The sequence below is a fragment of the Danio aesculapii genome, chromosome 11, assembly GCF_903798145.1.
Source record: "Danio aesculapii chromosome 11, fDanAes4.1, whole genome shotgun sequence".
Taxonomy (NCBI): Eukaryota; Metazoa; Chordata; class Actinopteri; order Cypriniformes; family Danionidae; genus Danio; species Danio aesculapii.
This window is the reverse complement of record NC_079445.1, coordinates 1,353,146-1,374,313: the sequence shown is the minus strand read 5'-3', so window position 1 is coordinate 1,374,313 and position 21,168 is coordinate 1,353,146. Positions and strand designations below refer to the sequence as shown.

The 21,168-nt window shown below is 34.2% G+C and overlaps 1 protein-coding gene across 2 annotated transcripts in view; it reads left to right on the top strand.

Annotated features, from left to right (window-relative positions):
- Positions 1 to 19,915, top strand: part of phactr3b (phosphatase and actin regulator 3b) — a 100,394-nt gene extending 80,479 nt beyond the window's left edge. For both annotated transcript variants that reach the window (XM_056468404.1, XM_056468403.1), the window contains exons 9-13: positions 6,701 to 6,756; positions 12,398 to 12,459; positions 14,361 to 14,501; positions 16,174 to 16,250; positions 19,353 to 19,915. In XM_056468404.1, the coding sequence (XP_056324379.1) occupies positions 6,701 to 6,756; positions 12,398 to 12,459; positions 14,361 to 14,501; positions 16,174 to 16,250; positions 19,353 to 19,368 (352 nt within the window). In that variant the 3' untranslated portion in view covers positions 19,369 to 19,915. The remainder of the gene's footprint in view (positions 1 to 6,700; positions 6,757 to 12,397; positions 12,460 to 14,360; positions 14,502 to 16,173; positions 16,251 to 19,352) is intronic.
- Positions 19,916 to 21,168: the final 1,253 nt, after the last annotated feature.

The following is a 21,168-nucleotide window of genomic DNA, read 5'->3' as shown; positions in this document are numbered from 1 at the left end:
TTACACAGGGTGTAGTTTTCCTGACAAATTGTTTCAACTATAATTGGACTTTGAATTGGATTTTGTTTTTAAAGTGGATTAAATTATTGGTGGGGACATTTGTATGGTCGGTGGATATTGGTGGGGACGCGTCACCTCCGTCCACCCTAAATCTACGCCCCTGGCCAACATGCAAAAGGAACTCCAAGTGCATTTTTGTTTCTGTCTCCAAGTTACTTAAGAATAAGTTGTCCATATATATGTGGTGTGCTGTTCAACATATATATGGACAACTGATTCTTAAGTAAATTGGAGACAGAAACAAAAATCCATAAGTTTAGTCTGTTAAGCTAAGCATGCGCAGTGACTTCTTCTTATATGGTTTTATTGGTGGGTATTCGAACTAGCTTATACATGCATACCCCATCTATTGTGATGGAGGCGTACAGTAACACTAGAGCGAGTCGTTCATGTCAAGAGCTTAAATCTCATTGAATCAACAAGTTCTCACCTAATTCCTTTGATTATTTCTTCATTTAATTTTTCAAACAACTACAACGACTCATTTAACAGAACTAAACTGGTTCCATTCTTTTCCATAAGACATAATTGTATTTCGCAAATCGAGCAAGTGGCTTGTTGACTTTTTTGACTGTACCATAATTTAGTAAACGTCCCAAAACTGCCTGATGAAATAGAGACTAATGTTAGTTCATTAATGTTAACTAAAGGAACCAATATTTACTTTCTAAAAAATGTTGAATTGTTGTTACCCAACTTTGGGTCAAATATGGACAAACCCATTTTTTTCCAACTAGACTTTTTTTCAATTCAATTTGACCCAACCCAGCATTTTAGAGTGTAAATATTGGTTCTTTTATTATTATTATTATTATTATTATTATTATTATTATTATTATTATTATTATTATTATTATTATTATTATTATTATTAATATTATTATTATTATTGTTGTTGTTGTTATTATTATTATTATTATTATTATTATTAAAATTATTATTATTATTATTATTATTATTATTATTATTATTATTATTATTATTATTAATATTATTATTAATATTATTATTATTATTATTTCAACTAACAAATGTAATGAAAATGATGGTGTATTTGCAAAAATTGGTAACGTTACTGTAAAATGCCAGTTCCTAATGAAAAATAGAGCTCAAAATACTGTATATTTTAGATTTAAAGCTTGAATTTAGGTGGCTTTTAAGTGTAGTTCAGGTTGTTGTGCCCTTTTCACACAATATCTTTTAATATTCTGCAAGTTTCCTATTGGAAGTCAGTTTTATTCATGTTTTTAGTCTCTAATAGCATCAAACCAACTTCTGACGCACTTCTAGATTAACCAAAAACACTTTCCAATAAGGTGCAATAAATAACTAAGCTATTAATGACCAAGACATTTGTTACAGTATAAACTGATATTTGTAACCTTAATTGTTAATAACTGTTAATTCTAGCTCATATCAACTGAATAATATTACAAAATAAATTGTATTACTATGCATTAGTGTTGTCATTACCATAGAAGTTGTGTGTTGACTAATATAATTAACAGTACTAGTGATGTTTCACATTTATTACATGCTGTTTACATGTTTTGCAATACAAAGCAGCAAATTCATGGTCATTTTCTCATGCAGCCCTTTCTATATTCTGATTTAACATCTATATTTACTATGTATTTAGTTTGATTTCTGTTTTTCCCACATGGAGTGCGTTAAAGGCTTCAGCGAATGTGTTCTCGCAGCTGAGCTTCCGCCGCTCACAGCCCGGTTTAATCTCTAAACAGCCAATATTTCCAGGATTTGGGCCAATCAGGCGGGATTTAAAAATATCCATTCCTTTTTTTTTTTACCAGCAGTTTGTGTCGGTGAAGTCAGACCCCGGCCTGCTGTTTGCGTGATTCATAGTATCATGTTCTGCTGTGACAATTAAAGTGGGCGAACACAATGTTCATTACACCCAGGACTTAATCTGTCATTTGTGTCCATCAGTGAAGTGATATGAGGAGATAGGACAGCCTACGCTCTCACAAATAAAAGGACTAAAGCTGTCACTGGTATGGTATGTTTTAAAGGTGACCTATTATTATACAAGATGTAAAATAAGTCTCCGATGTCCATATGTGAAGTTCAGCTCAAAATAGCACACAGATAATGTTTTCTAACTCTCTGAAACTGACCCTTTAGGCTTTGATGTCACTTGTGACTGTCGCTTTAAATTCAAATGAGATTGTGCTCTTCTCAGAAGAAGGTGGAGCTACAGAAGCCTGTGTGTCAGCATAGTGGCAGATTCAAAGCAGGACTGGTGTTATCTGTGTGAATAAGTGAACTTCAGTCTATGTCGCTCCTGTCGCTGTCTAAAACTCCACATCTATAATCCTCTTAGTCTATGCTGACATTATCTTCAGCTGCTCAAACACTCTAATGGCTAATGGACAGACGGCTGCTTCTCACTCAGGTTAAATACATATATTTACAGTTGCAATCAGAATTAATAAACCCCCTGAATTATTAGCCCCCCTGTTTATTTTTACCCCAATTTCTGTTTAACAGAGAGCAGATTTCTTCAACACATTTCTAATCATAACAGTGTTAATAACTCATCTCTAATAACTGATTTATTTTCTCTTTGTCATGATGACAGTGAATAATATTAGACTAGATATTCTTCAAGACACTTCTATACAGCTTAAAGTGACATTTAAAGGCTTAACTAGATTAATTAGGTTAACTAGGCAGGTTATGGTAATTAGGCAAGGTATTGTATAATGATGGTTTGTTCTGTAGACTATTGAAAACAAATATAGCTTAAAGGGGCTAATAATATTGACCTTAAAATGGCTTTTAAAAAATTAAAACTGCTTTTATTCTAGCCGAAATAAAACAAATAAGACTTTCTCCAGAAGAAAAAATATTATCAGACATACTGTGAAAATTTCCTTGCTCTGTTAAACATCATTTGGGAGATATTTAAAAAAGAAAACAAAATCAAAGGTGGGCGAATAATTCTAACTTCAACTGTGTGTGTGTGTGTGTGTGTGTGTGTGTGTGTGTGTGTGTGTGTGTGTGTGTGTGTGTGTGTGTGTGTGTATATATATATATGTGTGTGTGTGTGTATATATATATATATATATGTGTGTGTGTGTGTGTGTGTGTGTGTGTGAAGAGTTCAGATGCAAAAACCTCTGAATGCCATCTGAAATCTTCTAAAATGAGCATTTGTTCTCAGTCTTCGATGTTTATATTCTGTCATTTTACTTTAGAGGCGATGACAATAACCTATTCAATGACAATAACCTATTCATCATCATACAAGTGAAATATCTCAACCTATACGCAGGAAAAATGAGAAAAAGCAAACATTTCTGATGGCTTTTAGAGGCTCTTTGCAAAAAACACTTCATACAGATTTATTAAACAGACATATTTATTCAAATAATATTTTAGCCTCCAAACATATTTAGAAATTGAAAGATAATACAATTCAATTCAAGCAAAATATTACAAAAATAAATTACAAACTACAAAATTACAAAAAAAATTCAATTTTTTAATTTCTCTTGAATTTTCCTCTGTTTTAAATTTGGATTTAATATTTGTCTATAACATAAATGTGGCTGTGCTAGTTTTTGGAGAGTTATCGTAAGTTATATTGTTAGATGAGCTCCAGATTTGGCTTGAGTTCTAACTAATCTAATGTATCTGCACAAATATAATATTGTAGAGCTTCCTATTAATAATATGAATTTAAAAGAGAGATTTATGAGGGGTGTACTTATATATGCTGAGCTCTGATTTGATTTGATTTATTTATTTTCGAACAAAGTATCATACATAAAATACCATTAACAAAAATACATTTCAACATGGTCGACAATGGAGTGGGATGAAGCACAAGCTTATTATTTCCCCACCCCATTACCACATACATCATTGGTCTATTACTTAAACTTATTTCTTCCTTTACTTATCTCTTCCTTTCATATGAACACTTTCTATCCTTTTGGCATATCCGACAAACTATATGTTTGGTTCCATTCTGTACCCGTATACCTTATAACATAAACCCAGAGAAAAAACAAAATAACCTAGTACTGCAAATAGCCATTAATTAAAATTTCACCAAACCTTTCTCTTTTTATACCTTTTCAATCACCGTCATCGTTATGCTCCTTTAATAATATATATTTATACAACTTTTTAAATTGATTATTACACTGTATGACTTATATACACTGAGCACTAAATGTTTTGTCATTTTGATCCCTTTTGAAATGTTTGATCGATCAATAAACACCACATTTTATTTAAAACCATTTGTTCATCAGTTTTTAACTAAATATACAGGCTACTGAGAATATTTCTGTTGGTGTATTATCTATTTGTTGATGTATAGCTTTTTATAATGTGTTTATTATATTCTATTTCTTGTACACCATTAATTTTGAGACTCGTTTATTTTAAGCGGACAAACCCAGTGTGTGGTGCTGCTACTCTATCTGTCCTGTGCTGAGTATTTAATCAGCTGTCCTGCACATATTTCTCATTTCTGCTGTCGGGTGGGTCACTGCATGCTTAGTTTAAGTGAGCATTCCCTTCAGAGTCAGCGTTGCCGTTCAGAGGTTCATGAAAGCATTTAACATTGCATGTTATGAACTATCATAACTTATTATCGCAGAAATAAGCTGAACGATTCTATCATTTTGCATGCATGTACAGGTTTATTTATGAATATGCAAACCTTGCTCATGCACGTCTCTTCATACACATAGCCGATTAGAAATACAGAGAAATAATAATAATAATAAGACCACAATAAGATCTCATCAACACCAAGATAAAGCGCGTTCACGTACCCAAATTATTAGTTATTTACAGGTGTGTGTTTTTGCATGGATTCTCTTGAGATCGAGACGAGTGGGTTGTGTTTTTAACACTTCCACATTGCACTAACAGCAAAAAGCAACTACAATGCATATAAAATCGACAAAATATAGTAGCCTAATTTACAAATGTGTATTTTTATGTGTATTATCAGCCTGATCTCACGAGAAAACGTAAGTATTTTACGTTTTGACAGTTTAGTGGCTAATTCGTACGAAATTGTACGATTTTAAAAAGGAGGCGTGGCACCTAACCCCACCCCTAAACCCAACCGTCATTGGCGGATGAGCAAATCGTACTAAATTGTACGAATTAGATCGTACGAATTCGTACGAATTAGCCACTAAATCAAAAAGTTACAAATTGACGTGAGATTGTGTTGGTATTATCGAATCGTTTCGTTTCGATAGGATTTTTTTTACACTTTTACTTTGTATTAATAACAAATAGCAATTACAATGTGTTTAAATCAGACAAAATATACTAGATTAATTTACAAGTGTGCATTTTATACGAATTTTCTCATCGTTTTTGTTTAGATATGAGTATTTTTGATGCTTTTTACATTGCATTAATAACAAATAGCAATTACAGTGTGTATAAATCAGACAAAATATACTAGATTAATTTACAAGTGTGCATTTTATACGCATTTTCTCGTGGTTTTTGTTTAGATATGAGTGTTTTTGATGCTTTTTACATTAGATTAATACCAAATAGCAATTAAAATGTGTATAAGTCAGTCAAAATATACTAGATTAATTTACAAGTGTGCATTTTATACGCATTTTCTCATGGTTTTTGTTTAGATATGTGTGTTTTTGATGCTTTTTACATTGTATTAATAACACATAGCAATTACAATGTATGTAAATCAGACAAAATATACTAGATTAATTTACAAGTGTGCATTTTATACGAATTTTCTCATCGTTTTTGTTTAGATATGAGTATTTTTGATGCTTTTTACATTGCATTAATAACAAATAGCAATTAAAATGTATGTAAATCAGACAAAATATACTAGATTAATTTACAAGTGTGCATTTTATACGAATTTATACATTTTATGAGTGGATTTTTACCAATTTTACATCGCAATAACCACAAAAAGCAATTACAGTAAAATACAGTCGCCTGATTTACAAGTGTGTATTTTTATACGAATTCTTAGTTGGTTTCGTTTCGACATGAGTGTTTCTAAACATGCATACGGAGATTCCGTTTTTACCATCGATATGAGTGTGTGTTACGTGTGCGAGCGGGTGTTTTCCTGACTGCAGCATGTCTTCGGAGTGTGTGTGTATTCTCTCTCTCTCTCTCTCTCTCTCTCTCTCTCTCTCTCTCTCTCTCTCTCTCTCTCTCTCTCTCTCTCTCTCTCTCTCTCTCTCTGCGTGCACGCGCCGCCCCCTTTATAAATGATGCGGTGAGGATCTCCAGAATCACACCACACTCCCTCTCTGAGCGCCAGAGAGCTCAGGTCGTCCTTTTTCACGCTTTTATACGACTTTATACGCATTTACCCTTTTCTTCGCTTCTTTTTTCCGTCGATGAGGCTTTTGTACAGTCCTAGTCTGGCACACAAGTGCGTTTATTCGCTGAAATCAGCGCGTTTGGAGCTCAGATAGTAAAGCACAGCTCGATGTGGACGCGCTTCAGGGATGCTCGGCGGAGTTTAGACGCGCGACGGGACGCGATGTTTGCCTGTAAAAGAGCGACTTCTGCACGGCACTGACTGTCTCACACACACCGGAGAGAGATCAAACATGGTCCAGAACGTGATTTTGGTGTTTTTCCGCAGGAGATTGAGCCAGAGACCGGCGGTGGAGGAGCTGGAGAGCAGAAACATCCTCAAACGTGAGTATCACACCTGTCAGAGCATTAATGACTCCAGTTTCACTGATCATTACAATTAACAGCTAATTAAACGGTAACACTTACAAGAAGACACTCATTCCCTTTGCTTTTTTAAAACAAATAATAGGATTTTAAAATGAAATAAGCATTGTTGAACCTGTTTGTGCTTGTATATTTATTTTATTTGTATTATTTTGTGTGTAGAGCCTCTGACGCTAATGATAACAGTAATTCATTTATTACACTGTTTATTCATCTTCACTCACTGTGCATTAGATATGTTAGCAAGCACAACTTTTGATTTTAATAATGCATTAGTTAATGTTGAACTATGATTGACAAATGCTGTACAAGATTATTTATACTTGATATTAACCAATGCAGCATTTAAAGTGTTAACAATTAAACGATGAAGTATACAGTACTATGTACAGCTTTGGAAAGTACAGTGTTTTACACTGTGCATCAAAGTATTTTTTGATTTCTGGACCTTTAAAACAAGCTAATGTTTTGGTTTTTTTTTAAAAAATGTCTGATGGATTGTGGTTTATTATTATTATTATTATTATTGTTATTATTACTATTATTATTATTATTATATTTATATTAGTTATACTCAAAATAAAATGTTTGTTACCCGCTTGCTTATAAATAGCATAAACATCTTGTTTAAAATTCATGTTCACAAAAATAAAAATTATCCCAATGCATAATGCAATAAGTGCAGAATACACACTTTAAAAGAAACTGCAAACATCCTCAAATTAAACATGAATTATTATATTATTATTTGTAAAAATATATTCAATTAATTTACAGCTTTGGAGCACATTTTTGCACATCCAAAATGTTATTAACTGGACAAATAAAACTAGCAAATGTTTCTGAAAAATGATTACTGGATGATATATTGTGTATGCGGGTGTTTTATTAATTAAATATTATAATAATGTGTGTTACCTGCTTGCTGATGAATAAAGAGCGTTATGTTTATATCGACTCGTTACTTAAAGGAAAAAACCTGAAAATCTACAGATAATGCATAAAGCAATGCAGTTTAAAATACTAAATTCAGTAAATTCCTTATCATGAATACAGCATACTGTGGGCATTATTTGTATAGATAAATATAGTGTGTTGATATAGATAAATATAGTATACATTCACTTCGAAATCCTAAAAATGTGCTTGGTCTAGCAGTATTCCAGTGAAATAGATTTATTCTCAAAACAGCTGCTTCACTAAATCAGGTCATTAGGTTAGGTCAGGTCGAAAGTTGCACATCACCAGTTTTTTACTTTGATTGGTCACAACAGAAAATGTACTCAAATTAATTATATTTTTCAGTTAAACTTGAACTAAATTCGAAGCACAAATATGTGCATGTACTGTAGTCTAATGAACATTATAAGCATAATTATGACATTATATAGTTTGCAGTGTGGGCACTTTTATTTTATGCTATAACAATCTCTAATAAATGTAATTTGATAAGTAATTGCGTTCCAGATATGAAAAACACCCACACACATGCACAAAAAAACGGGGAAAATCTGTGTGAGGCGTGAATGTAATTTCAGCTCATTTGCAACAGACAGATTAAAGCACAATCTGTCTGGAGTTTGACACAATAATATCAGCGATTACAGATTTCTGAGGACGAGACGGAGAGAGAGATTACACATGTCTACACTTGATCACAGCCTGATAGAAACGGAGCTTCAGTTCCCTGTTTAATTGCTTGATAATGGTGCGATTTTATCTTACTAAAATAATTTGTGAGCTTTAAACACTCTTAAAATGTTTATTTGCATCTGTGAATAACCTTTAAAGGTTTTTTATACTAGAAAAAAATAAAAATAATTGCATATACACTTTAAAAAGCACAAAGATTACTTTGTTTTTTTAAAAAGTGAGTTAATCCAATGGTTTTAAAGCGATTGGTTGACATTAAAAAGTGAAAAAACATGCTGTTTTTAAAGCGATTAGTTGACTTTAATAAGTGAGTAAATCTGCTGCTTTTAAAGCAATTAGTTGACTTTACTTTAATAAGTGAGTAAACCTGCTGCTTTTAAAGCGATTAGTTGACTTTACTTTAATAAGTGAGTAAACCTGTTGCTTTTAAAGCGATTAGTTGACTTATATAAGTGAGTAAATCTGCTGCTTTTAAAGCGATTAGTTGACTTTACTTTAATAAGTGAGTAAACCTGTTGCTTTTAAAGCAATTAGTTGACTTTACTTTAATAAGTGAGTAAACCTGTTGCTTTTAAAGCGATTAGAAAATTTACTTTAATAAGTGAGTAAACCTGTTGCTTTTAAAGCGATTAGTTGACTTTAATAAGTGAGTAAATCTGTTGCTTTTAAAGCGATTAGTTGACTTTAATAAGTGAGTAAACCTGTTGCTTTTAAAGCGATTAGTTGACTTTAATAAGTGAGTAAACCTGTTGCTTTTAAAGCGATTAGAAAATTTACTTTAATAAGTGAGTAAAGCTGTTGCTTTTAAAGCGATTAGTTGACTTTAATAAGTGAGTAAACCTGTTGCTTTTAAAGCGATTAGTTGACTTTAATAAGTGAGTAAACCTGTTGCTTTTAAAGCGATTAGTTGACTTTAATAAGTGAGTAAACCTGTTGCTTTTAAAGCGATTAGAAAATTTACTTTAATAAGTGAGTAAAGCTGTTGCTTTTAAAGCGATTAGTTGACTTTAATAAGTGAGTAAACCTGTTGCTTTTAAAGCGATTAGTTGACTTTACTTTAATAAGTGAGTAAACCTGTTGCTTTTAAAGCGATTAGTTGACTTTAATAAGTGAGTAAGCCTGTTGCTTTTAAAGCGATTAGTTGACTTTAATAAGTGAGTAAACCTGTTGCTTTTAAAGCGATTAGTTGACTTTAATAAGTGAGTAAGCCTGTTGCTTTTAAAGCGATTAGTTGACTTTAATTAGTGAGTAAACCTGTTGCTTTTAAAGCGATTAGTTGACTTTAATAAGTGAGTAAACCTGTTGCTTTTAAAGCGATTAGTTGACTTTAATAAGTGAGTAAATCTGTTGCTTTTAAAGCGATTAGTTGACTTTACTTTAATAAGTGAGTAAAGCTGTTGCTTTTAAAGCGATTAGTTGACTTTACTTTAATAAGTGAGTAAACCTGTTGCTTTTAAAGCGATTAGTTGACTTTACTTTAATAAGTGAGTAAACCTGTTGCTTTTAAAGCGATTAGTTGACTTTACTTTAATAAGTGAGTAAACCTGTTGCTTTTAAAGCGATTAGTTGACTTTACTTTATAAAGTGAGTAAACCTGTTGCTTTTAAAGCGATTAGTTGACTTTACTTTATAAAGTGAGTAAACCTGTTGCTTTTAAAGCGATTAGTTGACTTTACTTTATAAAGTGAGTAAACCTGTTGCTTTTAAAGCGATTAGTTGACTTTAAAAAGTGAATATGTTGTTTTTAAAGCATTTAGTCGAATTAAATGTTAAAAAATGAGTAAATTGATGCTTTTAGAGCAATTAGTTGACTTTAACAAGTGAGTAAAACTGTTGCCTTAAAATTAAGTAAACGCAACATGTTCGTAATTATAAAAATTAAGTCAATTTAACATTTCCAAGTTACATCAGATTACTCACTTTTTACTGAGTATGACATTTCTCCAATAAAACCCTTTTGTAAGCTGGAGGTTAAATGTAGATGATTTATGGAGCCGCAGGTTTGTGGTGACGGTCTGCTCTATCTGGGGTTTGTCAGCTGTGTTCCTCAGCTGTCTCAGCACATGTGCTCCAAACACTCGCTCTCAGACCACCGTCCTAAAGCCACAGAACATTAACTGTGTTTCTGAAGTGGTTTATCATAGTTTAATCGCAGCGGATAGACACGTGCGCCCCGTTTCTTTTCCCACGACAAATCCTTTCGCAGAACAGATTCAGATAATCTACGTTTCTGACAGAGGGAGATGCAAGAGAAGAGCGTTTATCCACTGCTGTCAAAGCATGAAGCCTATTAAAGAAAAGCTGTAATATGGTTTGATAAACGGGGTCAGATGTTCAGGATTTTTACATGCGAAACAACATCACTGTCATTTAATTTTATATACAGTAGAGCTGCACAATAAATCAGTTTAGCATCGATATTGCAGTGTGTGAATCCTCAATAGTCATAATGCAGGATCTGCAGTGTTGAATTGGGATTATAGTTGATCAAGAGCCACAATCATTGAAGATTTTTACCATAATGGAGCAAAATTTGATCATTTACATGTTTAAAAACACATGTAAATGCTCAAATTTTGCTCCATTATGGTAAAAATACAGCCTGTGACTGTATGAGACTATTGCAATAATGATATTTCTTATGATATTTCCCTAAAAATGCTATTTTTATTAGCTGTTTTTAAATGTATTAATTTATTATGTTAATTAAGCAGGTAAAATATTTATTTTCAGATCTAATCATTTCTAATTCGACTCTGATTGGCTGTTTTTCCTCTCTCGAATCCTGCTATTAGTGTTTATATTCAGCTCTGGGTTCACTTTAGGATCTCTAGCAGAACAACAACTACTAGTAGGCGGGGTTAAAGATAGTAAGACCCCGCCTGATTGGTCAAATTTAGATAAACAACCAATGCATAAACTAAAATGTAATTTATCACACATGTTCATTTCCTTCGGCTTAGTCGCTGACTAATAAGAGGTTGCAACAGCGGAATGAACCGCCAACTATTCCAGCATTTGTTTTACGCAGTGGATGCCCTTCCAGCCGCAACATAGTACTGGGAAATTATCACACATGTCTGAGATATGTATATTTTATACTATTATTGCCATAACCATAATTATTTGGATATATTGTGCAGCCCTACTGTGTCGGTACAGTTTTGTGAAACATATCAGAACTCAAATGTGTATAATATCATAGTTTTTACACAGGTATTACAGGAGAAGGTGACTTATGAGGACGTTGTCCATGTTCCTGTTTTACAAAAGGCTTATAAATCATACACAATGAGGATTTTACTTATTCATAAAGTAAAAATGCAGATTCTTATGAAGTTTTTGGGATAGGTTTGGAGGAGGAATATAAAAAATACAGTTTGAAACAACAGAAACCTGCGAAATGTCCCCACAATTCCCCAAAACACTCATTTGTGTGTGTGTGCTTGTTTATGTGGTTTACAAGGACATGAAATTTTATAATGACATGGGTATGGTCTAGTTGCACTCTATTAAGTTGTTTAGAGACCTCATTCAGCATGATTTTTAAGCATTTGTAATTACGAGGACACAAGCAATGTCCTTGTAATTCAAAATGCTTCAAAATCATACCTAATGGGGTCTTTTGACATTAAAATGCTGCCACATGTTTTCTGTGAGGGTTGCATTTTGGGTAAGACCATATAATAAGAGGCTTTTACGGTACCAAATATACATTAGGCCTATGGAGAGTCCTCGTAAACCATGTGAAAATAAACGGAAAATAAACTGTCTTGATAGATTTTCTAGCATTAGTACCCGAGGGCTGTCCTCTGAATTGCGCTCTACATGTTTTGTGCGGGATTACTAACTTAATCTGTTCCTCGGTTGACTGTGTGTGTGTGTGTGTGTGTGTGTGTGTGTTTTACTCATCTGTGTGTGTTTTTTTTTTTTGCTGGATTTGCAGAGAGGAATGACCAGACAGAACAAGAAGAGAGACGAGAAATCAAGCAAAGGCTAAACAGAAAGGTGTGTGATCTCTCCTTATGAACACTTCACTGACCGAGTCTCACATACGTGTGTTTCTCCTGCTTAGCATGCAGTATTTGCTTGTGTATAATCTGCGTCATAAGGCTCAATTACTGCTGTAATAACAGTCATTCGGTGTACAGCAGAGGCTTCATCCTACTTTCTGACAACAGTTTTAAAAACAAAACCAATCATAAGTGTTAGTTTATAGAAACTGAGGTTTATATGTCATCTAAAAGCAGAATAAATAAGCTTTCCATCGCTGTTTCCATTCAAAATACAGTATTTTAATATCTGAGGCTTCAAAAAATCTAAATATTTTAAAAAATTGCCTTTAAAGGTGTCCAAATTAAGTTATTAGCTATATATTACTAACCAAAAATTAAGTTCTGATATACTTATAGATGGAAATGTATAAAATGTCTTGATGGCAGATGATCTTTACTTAATATTCCAGTGATTTTTGTCTTAAAATGAAATGTGATAGTTGGCTATTCCTACAAATATACCTGTGCAGCATTCGGTTTTGTTTCATTAATGATAATATCTGATAATAAATAGAAATATTGAACACTTAAAATCTTTATTTCAATTTATTGAAGTAATATTAAAGCAATAGTTGTAAATAATTGTCTTTGGCATGCTGTCATTATTCAATTATGTGGCTCAATAATTGCTTATTCTCTCTCAGATCATTCCTAATGTGCATATTATTGCTGAAATGCAATTATTCATTCACCACTGTCATGTTTTTTCATTTATTTTTCTGTTGCAATAAGCCACGAGACTGCAAAAAATGCTTTTTTTGCTTAGTTTTTTTGTCTTGTTTCTAGTCCAAATATCTACAAACTTTTAAATCAAGAAGCAGTTTTTAGACAAGCGAAATATATAGTGTTGTTTTCAGAAATGATATGCAAAATGAAGGGAGTTTTTTCTTAAAACAAGTCAAATAATCCTGTTTTTCGACTTGTTTTAAGGAAAAACTCACTTCATTTTCACTCATTATTTCTGTAAGCAAGACAGTATTGTTTTGCTTGTCTAAAAATACTTTGTGATTTAAAAATTTGTAGATGTTTGGACTAGAAACAAGACAAAAACTCTAAGTAAAAGCGTTTTTGCGTGTGTGTTTTGGCTTATTGCAACAGAAAATAATTATAACAGATGACAGTGGTGAATGAACAATTGCATTTCAGCAGTAATATCCATTTAGGAATGATCTGAGAGAGAATAAGCAATTATTGAGCCACATAATTGAATAATGAACGTAACTATATACGTTTTGATCAGCGTTTACAGCATCAACCTGTTAAAAGCATATAGTTCACCTCTAATTTACTCCGTTTTTACTCTTCCTCAAGTGGTTATACACCTTAATGAGTTTCTTTCTTCTGCTGAACACAACAGAAGATATTTTGAAGAATGTTGAAAATGGGTAACCATTGACTTCCATAGTAGGAAAAACAAATCCTATGGAAGTCAATGGTTACAGGTTTCCAACATTTTTAAAAATATCTTCTTTCATGTTTAGCAGAATAAAAAAAACATGTGAAATGTGATTTAATGATAGCAGAATTGTCACTTTTGGGTGAACTGTGCCTTATTTAATGATTTATTTCGCATTGTTTTACATTATACAAACATAAACAACAACCATCAAGAACAGAGATGGAAAGAAAAAAAGAGAATAGGGACTGAACTGTATAAGTACACACTTGGATACATCAAAAAACACCAAGTGGGGAAAAAATACAAGTAAATACCAGAATAAATACATTCATACATAAATAAAGACATTATTAAATGAGGGCCAGATGTCTACATGTATCTCTTTAACAGTATTTGCCTTATTCAGCAGCAGGTTGAATAAGCTTCTGTTCCTCGTCTTGTTGTTGTGTTTTCAGCTCAACCAGCGGCCGACTGTTGACGAGCTGCGGGACAGAAAGATTCTGATCCGCTTCAGTGACTATGTGGAAGTGGCCAAAGCTCAGGATTACGACAGGAGAGCCGACAAGCCCTGGACCAGACTCTCAGCTTCTGATAAGGTCAGTGCAGACGCTCACGCACGCCCCCTGCAGGACAAACATCGTGCATTACATATTCAGCTGTATTTAAGAATGGACTGTATAGCACTTATACAGTAATACAATATATAATAATAAAATAATAAAATGATGCAGAAATACAGTACAATTAGTACAGAGAGTTCACATCTGTTTGGCTGTTCTGGGTGAAAAAGTATTGGCCAAAATGTAAATAATAATAATAAAATTAATACTTTTATTTATCTTGGATGCACTAAATTGAACAAAAGTGAAAATAAAGATTGCTCATTTGAAAAATTGTATATATTTTTTATAATTTGTCAAATAAATGGCTCATTTATGCATTATTATATCACATTATTATTATTATATTATATAGAAATAAGACAATAAAGCAATAATAATAAGCAGCACAGCTGTTCTCAGCATTAATAATAATCAGAGATGTTTCTTGAGCTCAAATCTGCATGTTAGACTGATCTCTGAAGGATCAGGTGTAATTTTGCAGGAATAAATAACATAATAAAGTCAGCGTGTTACAATTTTAGTTTGTGTTTATATATAATTACAGTTGAAGGCTAAATTATTCACTCTCCTGTGAAATTTTCATTATTTTTCAGATATTCCCCAAATGCATCATGAGTTTTTTGACATAATAATTTTATAATTATTTTTTAGGAGTTTTTAACCTTTAATAGTTAGAATAGTGCAGAGAATTGACAGGAAATAGTTGGGAGCAGAGAGAAGGGAAGGGTCAGCAAAGGACCTCGAGCCGGGAATCGAACTCGGGTCGCCGTGAACACCATGGTGCTACATGTCAGCGCACTTAACCACTAGGCTATTGGCACTGACATAATAATTTTGATACCTGTTTCCCAGTGATGAGTTGCGGCTGGAAGGGCATCCACTTTGTAAAACATATGCTGGATAAGTTGGCGGTTCATTCCGCTGTGGCGACCCCTAATTAATAAAGGGACTAAGCCGAAAAGAAAATGAATGAATTTATTTTAATACCTAATTTACTTATTTTGTCTTTGCCATAATAAGACACTAGTATTCAGCTTAAAGTGACATTTAAAGGCTTAATTAATAGTCAAGTTGGGTTAATTACTCAAGTTATTGGACAACAGTGGTTTGTTCTGTAGCCAATCAGAGAAAAAAATTAATAAAAACTGTACAGGAGGGCTAATAATTATATATAATTTAGTATAATATATATTTTATTTTTAGAAATATTTAAAACTGCAGTATTTACTGTATTTTAATTAATTTAATGCAGCCTTAGTGAGGAAAATAAATTAAAAACATATATAAAAAAATCCTATAGACCTTAAACATGTGAACGCTGCTTCGGTTTGTTTGTGAATATGGTCTAGAGCAGTGTTTCTCAACCACGTTCCTGGAGGTTCACCAGTTTTGGATGTCTCCTTTATCTGTCACACCCATTACAGCTCTTTCAGTCTCTGCTAATGAGCTGATGATCTGAGACCTGGAAATTGTGCAGAGCTGGTGGTCCTCCAGGAATGTGGTTGAGAAACACTGGTCTAGGGATGACTGTGGTGTTAAGTCAACAGAGTCTGAACTGATCATTTATAAAACATCGGCTGGAAAACAAGCGATCTTGTTTCCTACATGTGCTCCGGTTGCTCATTGTTGTTGTTTGTGTTTGTAGGCGGCGATACGCAAAGAGCTGAACGAGTTCAAGAGCAACGAGATGGAGGTTCATGCATCAAGCAAACACCTCACAAGGTCAGTGTGGGTTTACAGTATATCTGTTCGGATTATAGGCATGGGACGATATCTGGATACCGTCACAATCATTTATCATGCCTAGATTGGACGTGGCCTGCTCCATATATTGTTCCATGTTTGCATAACCATGCACCAGCATGTGCATGTACGATAGATTACTTGTCGCGGTCTCTTGCGTAACTGAGAAAGGTGCGAGAACACATCCAGCAGATCAATATGGGAGGTTGTTCTATATATATCTGTATCTGGACTGTAGGATTTGCAGGATCAGCACACATTAGAGCTCGCCGACATCTATAACAAATGCTTGCTCATGTTTAGCTTACGTTTGTTTTATGCTAGACCTCATTTCTGCTGCACAAATAGATATAGCTGAACGAGCCCTCCGTCCTGTGCTGGATTGTGCTGCAGAGTCTACACTGCAAACAGTCGTGTTCTCATTTAGAGTTTCTGTCTGGCTTCTAGTCCAAATACCTCACAGTTCTCAAAATCAAGCAGTTTTTATAGTGTTGTTTTCAGAAATAATGAGTCAAAATGAAGTGAGTTTTTATTAAAACAAGCAAAATAATCTGCCAGTGGAGGAAGAGAAATGATCAAATGTCAAAAGGAAAAACAGGATTATTTCCCTTCCCCCACTGGCAGATTATTTAGCTTGTTTTAAGGAAAAACTCACTTCATTTTGGCATATTGTTTCTTAAAACGAGGGATATTTTTGCTTGTCTAGAAAATGCTGCTTTATTTAAGATATTTGGACTAGAAATGGGACAAAAGCTAAGAAAAAAAGTAAGAAATGCATTTTTTGCAGTATAAACACACACACACACACTCACACACACACACACACACACACAAGCACACATGCTAATAAAAATGGGGACGCTGTATATTGTTTTTATATACAGATCTTCAGAGAAAACATTCTGCAATTTACAATAAATAAAAACCTTTGTTTACATCAGGGGTGTCAAATCAAAACTTGGTGAGGGCCGCACTGAGTGTTGTGAATAAAGTCAGGGGCCGTACATGCACATTTAAAAAAAACTATTTATTGGAGAAAATAAAAGTGTATTAACAACTGTATAACATCTTTTCCACTTCATTAAACCACATTTATCAAAATATTAAGGTTTTACATTTAATTTAAACCACATCTGTGTCACAGCAGCTTTTATCTCTATCAAAACATGAAGGTCTCTATCCAATATAAGCATAAAACAGGACAGTAGGCTAGCACAGAACAGTAGTCTACTTTAAAAACCATTTCATATTCAGAACAACTGATAATAACACAGAAAGCCAACAACTGATATACCACACTGTAACAAGCAACAGATGGCTTCTGATATAGTATTATTAAGCTTATTCTTTTAGCTTTAAAAAGGCAACCTGATCATGAAATGATCCATGCCAACTGTCAATGCCTACAACTGAACTCAATTAAAGGTAAAAATTAAAGCAATATATTTATTAGTGGGCTAGTACAGATAAATGGTAGCCTATATAAAAAATAAAGGGTAATAAATTGTATTATTTCTATTATTTTGCTTCGAAGGACACTTGTAATATATTATATGAATAAATGTTTTCCACCATGGTTGAAATTGTCGATATTCTCTGGCCATTGTGCTAGTCCCAGAAATATTTTACCTTGTTTACATTAAGCGTAACGTTATGCTAGCGTCTAAATTAGAGAGCAGGATGAAGCGCAACAGCACCACCTGTGTCTCAATATTGTACTGGTCACCGACCTAATGTTTAAAGCAAGTGCAGGCCACTTGAACTTCATTACCAAAACGTGTTGTCGGGACTGATTAAACGTTTTGACGGGCCGCATTTGGGCCCGTGGGCCTTGTAATTGACACATGTGGCCTACATTATTTTTATACCAGTTTTACAATTGAGGATGTTCCCAAAGAGAGGTTTTGGGAGAAATTGTCAGGTTTTACTCAATTCTGGCTACAAATTTGTCCACAGGAGATAGCTAAGTAGATACACACACATACTCGTGTTGGGTTTTCATGTGTTATGGGGACTTACTATAGACACAATGATGGTTTTCCTGTACAGACTGTATATTCTCTCCCTTTACCCCTAAATACTTCTAAATATTTGATTCTGTGTGATTTATAAGTGGTTATCCTCATAAATGTCCCCACAAGATCCAAATATTCTGGTATTCCTATATTTGTAGGGACATTTGGCCCCCACGCTGTCATGAATACCAGGACCACACACACACTTGTTTTACTTGTATTGTTTCTAGTCCAAAAATGTAAACAGTCTTAAATCAAGAAGCAATTTCTTGTACAAGTGAAGCATATTGTCTTATTTTTAGAAATAATGAGTCAAATTTTAGTTTGTTCTTCCTTAAATCGAACAAAATAACCTGCCAATGGGGGAAGTTAAATAAACTTGTTTTTCCTTCGACATAACATTATTTTACTTCCCCCATTACCAAATTATTTAGTTGTTTTAGGAAAAAAACTCAATTTTCACACATTATTAACGAGACAATATTGTTTTACTTGTCTATAAAATGCTTCTTGTGTGAATAAAATGCTTAAAATTCTGTGTGATTTATGAGCTGTTTCCTTCATATGACCAAAAGCAAAAATACTGGTATTACTATACTTGTGGGGATATTTGGTCCCCACATCGCCAACCTGATTTCACCAAGTAGGACACGTTCCTGAATCAGCATCTATGTTGATCCTGGAACAACACTCCCATAAGCCAATCAGAATTAAGGGATATGTTTACCATCTATGTTGAGTTTAGGCTTGTGGTTAGGTTTGTACCCTTCTACATGATTGTTATCGAACTATTATTCCTCTCTGATTTTGGTAATAATTTACAGTTATGGTTTGGTTTAGGAGAAGGGAATAGGTGTGGATTGCATTTTCCTACAGAAATGATCTTCTAGGATAAACATAGACGTTAATCCAGGATCACAACCTACTTGGCAAAATCATGACATGCGTCCCCATAAAGTGATGGATACCAGAACACACACACACACTTAGCGCTCTTCTATTAACCTTCTCCTGATGGATGGATGATGGTTTGCACTCATCAGTGTCTTCTCTCTGTGTCCTGCAGGTTCCACCGACCATAGCAAGGTTTCTTCCGTGAAGAAGATGCTAACGGTATCTCTGTGAAGTCTAAGACCTCAGGAGGCTCTCCATGGAGGGCCTGATATTTGGGCGCTATTGAACCTTGGAGACCGTGTCTCTGGAGCTTCAGCCTGAAGAAGCCAAAACCCTCCAAACGCCACTCAGTAGATCATTCATGGTTTTTCAGGGGACTCTGGTGGGACGCTGGAAGACTGTTTGGATAAAGACACTGACTTTTTCTTCTTCTTGTTTTTGTAATGGACTGCTTTAAGCGGTCGCCTTTTGATGCCAGTTGGGGTGGGCGGTGTTTTGAGGATGTGGGCGGGGTTTTGGGGATCAAGCATGTGACTCGTTGGAACCGTTTGTTTTTTTTCCCACACCAGTGTTGGTGCTGTAGTGACACCCCAAACCTTTCTGGGCTCCTACTAAAACTTGAGTTTCATATCAGCTGTAGAGATGTTAGTACGAGGAACGGAAATCATGTCTTACCTTTGCAACGACTATTTATTGTCTGTACAGAACAAGCTTTGGATTTTTAACAAATGACAATGCCTGTCGTCTTTTATGAATGAATGAATGAAAAGATGGATGGATAGACTGATGCTTGGATGCTTGGGTGGATGGATGGATGGATGGATGGATGGATGGATGGATGGATGGATGGACTGATACTTGGATGGACGGATGGATGGACTAAAACGTGGATGGATGGATGGATGGATGGATGGATGGACTAAAACGTGGATAAATGGAATAAAACATGGATGGATGGACTAAAACATGGATGGATGGATAGATACATGTATGGATGGATGGATGGATGGATGGACTAAAACATGGATGGATGGACTTAAACAGGGATGGGTTGATGGATAGATGGATAGACTAAAACATTGATGGATGGATTTATAGATGGATGAATGGACTAAAACATGGATGGATTGATAGATGGATGGATGGACTAAAACATGGATGGATGGACTAAAACATGGATGGATTGATGGATGCATGGACTAAACCATGGATAGAAACATGGATGGAGGGATGGATGGTGTAAACATGGATGGATAGACTAAAACATGGATGGATGGACTAAAACATGGATGAGTTGATGGAGGGATGGATGGAATAAACATGGATAGATGAATAGATGGATGGATAAACTAAAACAGGGATGGATGGATGGATGGATGGATGGATAAATGGACTAAAACATGGATGGATGGACTAAAACATTGATGGATGGATTGACTAAAACATGGATAGATGAATAGATAGATAAATGGATGGATGGATGAATGGATGGACTAAACATGGATGGATGGATGGACTAAAACATGGATAGATAAATAGATGGATGGATGGACTAAAACATGGATGGATGGACTTAAACAGGGATGGGTTGATGGATAGATGGATAGACTAAAACATTGATGGATGGATTTATAGATGGATGAATGGACTAAAACATGGATGGATTGATAGATGGATGGATGGACTAAAACATGGATGGATGGACTAAAACATGGATGGATTGATGGATGCATGGACTAAACCATGGATAGAAACATGGATGGAGGGATGGATGGTGTAAACATGGATGGATAGACTAAAACATGGATGGATGGACTAAAACATGGATGAGTTGATGGAGGGATGGATGGAATAAACATGGATAGATGAATAGATGGATGGATAAACTAAAACAGGGATGGATGGATGGATGGATGGATGGATAAATGGACTAAAACATGGATGGATGGACTAAAACATTGATGGATGGATTGACTAAAACATGGATA